The sequence below is a fragment of the Anneissia japonica genome, unplaced genomic scaffold (assembly GCF_011630105.1).
Source record: "Anneissia japonica isolate Jap-2015-1 unplaced genomic scaffold, ASM1163010v1 scaffold287719_len1884721_cov185, whole genome shotgun sequence".
Lineage (NCBI taxonomy): Eukaryota > Metazoa > Echinodermata > Crinoidea > Comatulida > Comatulidae > Anneissia > Anneissia japonica.
In genome coordinates this window covers 1481255-1487747 of record NW_022715822.1, presented here as the reverse complement: position 1 = coordinate 1487747, position 6493 = coordinate 1481255, and the positions used below count along the sequence as shown (strand labels likewise).

At 34.2% G+C, this 6493-nt stretch overlaps 1 protein-coding gene across 9 annotated transcripts in view; it reads left to right on the top strand.

Moving 5' to 3' along the window:
• The window catches only part of LOC117109397 (rho guanine nucleotide exchange factor 10-like), a 128570-nt gene extending 123021 nt beyond the window's left edge, over window positions 1-5549 (top strand). For all 9 annotated transcript variants that reach the window (XM_033251730.1, XM_033251728.1, XM_033251729.1 and 6 more), the window contains one exon: window positions 4632-5549. In XM_033251730.1, the coding sequence (XP_033107621.1) occupies window positions 4632-4996 (365 nt within the window). In that variant the 3' untranslated portion in view covers window positions 4997-5549. The remainder of the gene's footprint in view (window positions 1-4631) is intronic.
• The last annotated feature ends 944 nt before the right edge of the window (window positions 5550-6493 follow it).

Sequence of the window (6493 nt, the reverse complement as noted above, 5' to 3'; positions counted from 1 at the left end):
CATATAGACGGTAGGACAGGCGTGATGACCGATAGCAAAGCCATTGGAAATCGCTCTGGCCACTAGAAATGGATGATCATCACCTCTTTTGAAGAGATTTGTTAGCTGTTTTCACTAGCATTGTAGTATACATTACATTATACTATAATCTATTTAACATATGTTTTGAAATCTAGTTTACCCTGTAATTCGAGACTCCCTCTACTTCAGGACCACTGCGGGGGGGGGGGGGGTAGCAGACACTTTGTTGTCATCTGGCAGTTGAACTTGTAAGAGTAAATCTGGTTGTGGAATTATGGAATTGGTCATGAGCTAAAGATAAAATGAAAAGCAAGTTTGTGACGAAATATGATGCCATATGCTATGATATGATGACCTGTTCTATGGTTACAGTAGGCCTAAGTTATCAATTGAATTGACAACACAGAAAGCTGTTTAGATAAGACCTGTCCTAGAAAGTTCACTAAAAAGCCACAAAAACCTGGTATGTACTTGTACCAGTTATTATAGTGAATTGCCAAGTTACACAGAGAAAGCATGGAACATGTTAAGCAGTACACACATTCTCCCGCCGGGAGCCTGTGTTTTACATAGGTAATAATAATATAGTCTGATAAAGCGCACATTTTGAATCTGATTTTGGGATTAAATCATAAAGCTTGACAAACATACTACTACTCATATTGAATATTCTTCACCCTCTAGCACCTTCCAGACATAATTCTGTACAAAAATGCTACATTACAACTATTTGGTCTACATTATAATTAAATGAATATGATGCCATTTAGAATGAAATAAATAATTGACATCAAACACTGAATGAAAAATAATATTAAATTGCATTCATATTGTATTGAATAGTCTTTAAAGCCGGACATTCGCTGCACCTAATTGTCGTTGGCCGACGCAAATCTATGGAGAATGCAGCAACACAATGCCCCCGCAGTGGATTGTTTTTAATGACGATCCTTTCAGACTGCTACTAACAATCAGCAGAAAACATCAGTGTTGCACCGTTAGTGCTCACGGAGAGAGCAGAGTTAGTTTTTTTTTCTGCCAGCAGTCGTACGATGCAGTGAATACCTGGCTTAATACCCCATACAGTAGTTTCAAAATGTCAAATTTGAGTTACTTTTGATTATTAAGGCTCACAAAAAAATAATAGAATGCATTTAATAGCTTCATTTATACCAAATATGTTGACATGTACAACAACCACACCCCTTGGTGTCATGGGTCATTGATTATCCATTGCCATGTATAACAATGAAGACGACAACACCTGAGCAAAGATTTTTTTAATGCAAAGTTGATAATACTTCCAAATCTACAAATTGAGCAATATTAATAGTTTTGTTTACATTTTTTTAAGGATTTGTAGTTTCCATCTTTAGATAGCATAAATAAATATTTTAAGAGCATTTTCATGTGTGATATAAAGAGAGTATTTAAAAAATATTAAATACTTGCTATTCTTGGGGGCTTAATTTATTTCTTTTTAGAATAAGCTTATACATATCTCATATGATTTCATCAAAACAGAAGCTGTCTATTGAAATACATTTGAAATTAAGAAAAATACAAATTACAGTATAAGCAATAGCTACACATGCCCTTTGGCAGAGCTATATTTGTGTGTGGATTTAAAGCACACAGCTGATGGCTTTCACATAAGCTGAGCCTATTCAGAAGCTGCACATTAATTTACATGAATGCATAGTACATGCGTGCTATTTCTGTCGGTGTCAGGTACAAACTGGTAAAGACGCAATGCCAGCCAAGTGAATTACAATTTAGTTTGTTCACTCGTTAAGATCTGCCGATTGCTGTCTAAATATACAACTGACTACTCTCAACTCCTTCCGATTAGACTCGGCAGGATGTGTTGCCATGACAACTTAATCAGATACGGCGGCAAGAAGCCCTTGATGGCGAGATGTTAATGACTTGTGTAGAAGCGCCGGCTCGTTACAGTGCAGACTCAGCCTGGCTATCTAGGCCAGAATTACCGTAGATTTATGCGGCAGAAATCATATACTGTATTTCATTTATTTTTGTTTTATTAGAATAGAAAGGAACGTGGTTGATTTATTCCAGTCAGCGAAGCTGATTATTTGAGATCGTTGAAGCTCTATAACCGAGTCTTTATGAGGCGTGGGAATGGTGGCAATGCCAACAGAGAAAGGAGTCGAAGCCCCAATGTACAGGCCAAGTTCCCCTTGTCCATGAATTGTCAGACCAAAAATGGGAATAAGTTCCTGGACATATAAAAAAGTTTCAAATCCCTGTTGGTACAGTTACACACCACAAAACCACCCCACCTCCTTCCTTGAATGTGTACCCTAGGGCCACCACTGCTTGGGAACTCAATTTGTTTTTGGTTGTTACCAAATGTCTGTTATTTCTATGCTTTTCAGGAAAAAAAAAACCCCAGAAAATATAAATAATAATAATATCACAAATTTATATGGAGCCAATTCCAAACAAGATCAAAGGTGCAACACATGTGAAAAGCCACCGGGAAAACAAATAGGTCTTAAGCTGTGACTTAAAGTTGCAAATGAAGTTGGAAGAAATTATGTAATTTGGAAGTTGGTTCCAGAAATAGGCAGAAGCAAAAGTAAAAGAACATTGACCGTAGATATAGATAAATTAGTAACTAGTAATGGGGAAAAGAAAGAAGGAATGGAAGGGTAAAACAAGAACACCAGCAAGCTTCTGTCTACCCCTGGAACAAGGAAACCCTTCTCACAGCCACCACTAAAACCAGCAACCAACGCTGTTGGGAGGAAATTAAAGCACCCCCTTGATATTTCAGTCACAATTACGCATTTGCTTTGACTTTAGAGCTGATAATTCGCATCAAAGTCATGAACTTTCTTGAATATGTGGGACATACTTCAAATTATTGTTTTATATTTTGCTCCATCTAATCTAAGAGTTAGTGACTCAATTGCTGTAGGATATGAATAGTCTAGGCCTATATGATGCTCTATGAAATGAGTCCCATGGGGTTTATGTGCCAGGGAGATTTTTTTCAGTGTTCATTATTTTCTATTACTGTACAGGAACCTCATTGAGTATCACACAAAGAGCTGGCCATATGGGTTGCAGGTTAACTTCTTAATGTTATTTTCTTAATCGTATGTTTCACAACTTTCCTTTAATAATTTTAACTTAACTGTTCCTGGGACTACTGCTCAATACTGTACGGTGACCATGCATTTTGTGGTGCAGCTCCCGGCAAGCCCTTACTGTAGCTCAAGCTACAAAAAAAATCTTAAAACACATTTATTTATTTCAAGTTGCTTGAATATATGAAAGAATTTTAATCTGTTGTTGTTGTTATTTATATTATTATTATTATTCAAAATAATAGGATGATTTTAATTGTTCTTTCTACAAAAAGATAAGCAGGCCATAGATGATGATGATAATAATAAGGATGATAATAATAATAATAATAATATTAATAATAATATAATCTTTCTTTTATAACAAATGCTTGTTCACCGAGGTGGTGTTCTTCCATGAGGTCGTATATATCTCTTACACGTCATTAAACAAACTTAACTATAAAATGTACGAACAACTAAACAAGAACTACTTACAAAAATACAAACTACAGTAAAAGCAAAATTGAAACACTGAAAACAAAAAATGTACCGTATTGCCAAATAAACTTTACTTAAAAATTATCAGTTTGTTTATGTAGCAAGAAAAATCAAGGAATTTGCATAATTTGATGTACATAATCTGAAGGCAGACGAAGCCACTGTGCCCACTACAATTTATATATACAACTTTGAGTTATTTCATGTTTTGTTTGAAAAAAACTAATGCAGCATCAATGATGAATTATTACGTTAGCATTTAACCGCATAATATTGCACCAAATTTTATGCCCGTAAAGCCAACAGAACATAACAACCACTCACCCGCGTAACAGAAACTACTCATAAACCGTAGATTGATTTTCCCGAGGTCAATACAAATGTCACGCTTTGAGGTGCACCACCTATAATGGCCGATTAATTACAAGACATCTTGAAATGTATTGGTTTATAACTGAAGAAATACCTAAAAATAAGTTAAATAATGGCCTTGTAGTTTTTTGTCTAGGATTATTATGCTTTTTTATTAGTTAAGTGCAAACTTAACAACATTACTTTCCCAATTTAAATTAATTGCTGTAATTAATTCATTGTTTTGTTTTAGTTTACCGGATGAGAATTTTTCAAGTCATTTATTTATATAAAAATAAACTAAATAACATAATTTTTAAACTATATATACTCTTATTAACAAGGTGTTTTACTGCTATCATGTAGGTATTTATTATACCCTTTATACTGAAATTTATTTTAATAGGAAAAATTAAATTATGGAAATATATTGCATATCATTCTTTAACTGCAGTAAAAATAAAATAAAACCTGTTATTAAAAAGTCATACAAAGGTCATGACCAGCTGCAACACTGTAACCTCAAGGTTATAAATTCCACGATTTCCCAGGTCTGCTTTAACAATTTATCGCCCAACAGGTGTGTCTAATGTTTTCTATTCATTGCAGGATGTAAAGAAATACAACATAATGTTCCATCAATTTTTTTTTTTTTTTTTACAGAACCGTCGAATAGAAGAACACCGGCGAGTACACCGCATGGCGAAAAATGCAATCAGAAATATGCAGACCTTGTAAACAATGCCATGTCACCGATGCAAGATTACCTTTCACTCACGTTTGCTGATGCTGATATGATGTCTTCGCCACCAACTGACCGTAAGAGCGATTCAGCGATTGCTGATTCATCAGACATTAGTTTAAGCTCAAAGGATAACCTTGAAACGAACGAGGAACAAGTCTCAGCGCGTGTTACTAGTACAACGACACTTGTGTTGACCGGCGGAGATGGTCATACGTACCTGCAACCAAATTCTTCCCAGAGCAGTGGAGAAGCTGGCCTTCTTATATGGCAGGTGTCCATGTAAACATGGAGAACACCTGTATAACATGGAGAACACCTGTATAACATGGAGAACACCTGGATAATCATACCTTGTTTGTCTTCCTTTAATTTCTTCATAAATTTGGAGTCATCCCGGTTGTTTATCATTCCTAGACTGATAAACATGGGGATGGATTTCTATGCAGTGTTTTGTGATATTATTTTTTATTCATAATTGCTTCACCACTGTACTTAACATGTACTTTTACTTCAATTTGCAATAGAATTTTTTTTTCTTTATTTTTTGCAAATATGTGTTATAATATTTTAGTCATTTAGACAGATGGTAGTCTTTTCATAGAGCTATTAAAACCCTGAAAATTAAAAAATCAAAAATGAAATATTAGGGTTTTTTTACTTACCATATTTATTATTTTAATGATACAAAATGTTTAAGAAAGTATTTCTATACTATGGAATGTCGAACGAGTTATCATTTGAATGATGACAAACATCTTAGAAGTTGATATTGTAGTCAGATGACAACAAATACCTAGGTAGTCCGCTGTGGAAGTTATTGTTATGACAGTTAAGCCAGCGCCTTATTCAAATCTACTTTTAAATCATTCCTCTTCAAATAGTTCAACTTCTTTCTAACATCCTCCAGCGCCGGTGACAAGCCAGTTTTGTTTGCTTTAATAGGCGCTTTAAAAATGTGTATTATTATTATTATTATTATTGAGATCATGCGACGAGGCACAGAACGATACTCTAAGATTGCCACTGACAATGTGCATCACCCATCGAAGCAAAAATGGTTTCATTAGTTAATGCACTGTCTGCTTGGCTTTATGATAGAACACAATACGACAAGGTGCAGAACCGCTAAGACTGCGACTAACAATGCGCGTCACGCATTAAAGCGGAATTGTGCAGACTGATCCACTGCCAATGCGCATCACATTTAAGCGGAAACGGTTCAGTTAGCCAACGCAGTGTCTGCTTCGCTTTCTAATATATATTTAGCATGATCGTGTATCAACACATTTTGGAGTTTTTATGAGTCATTGTTTTTATATCCTGTTTTTTCTTTTATTCTAAATTTTATTTATGATAAGTGTTTTTTCCTGTACACTACAGTATATAATAAATTATACTGTAGATATAGTTGATAATCCGATGTGAATAATCTTAGACTTGTAAATATAAGTAATTCTGATAATTAGTCTGAGAGAGACAAAATGACTTTTTAAGGATTTAAAAGTATTTTTGTGTGTAAGAAAATTTTAAATGTTAATAGAAATTATAATTTTAGTAATTTTTTCACTTTATATAATTTAATCTTTAATCAGAATCTTGATAAATGTAATTAACTCAAGTGGACCTGTTCAAAATCATCCACATTGCACTTTTTACCAAAATTACCTTTATTATTATATCTTTAAATGTTCAGCTTGTCCACATATTATAATATGAGACTATGTATTCCTTCACAGCCATTAAGAAAATAAAGTGTCCAGGCTGTTTAAATTTTGATCAT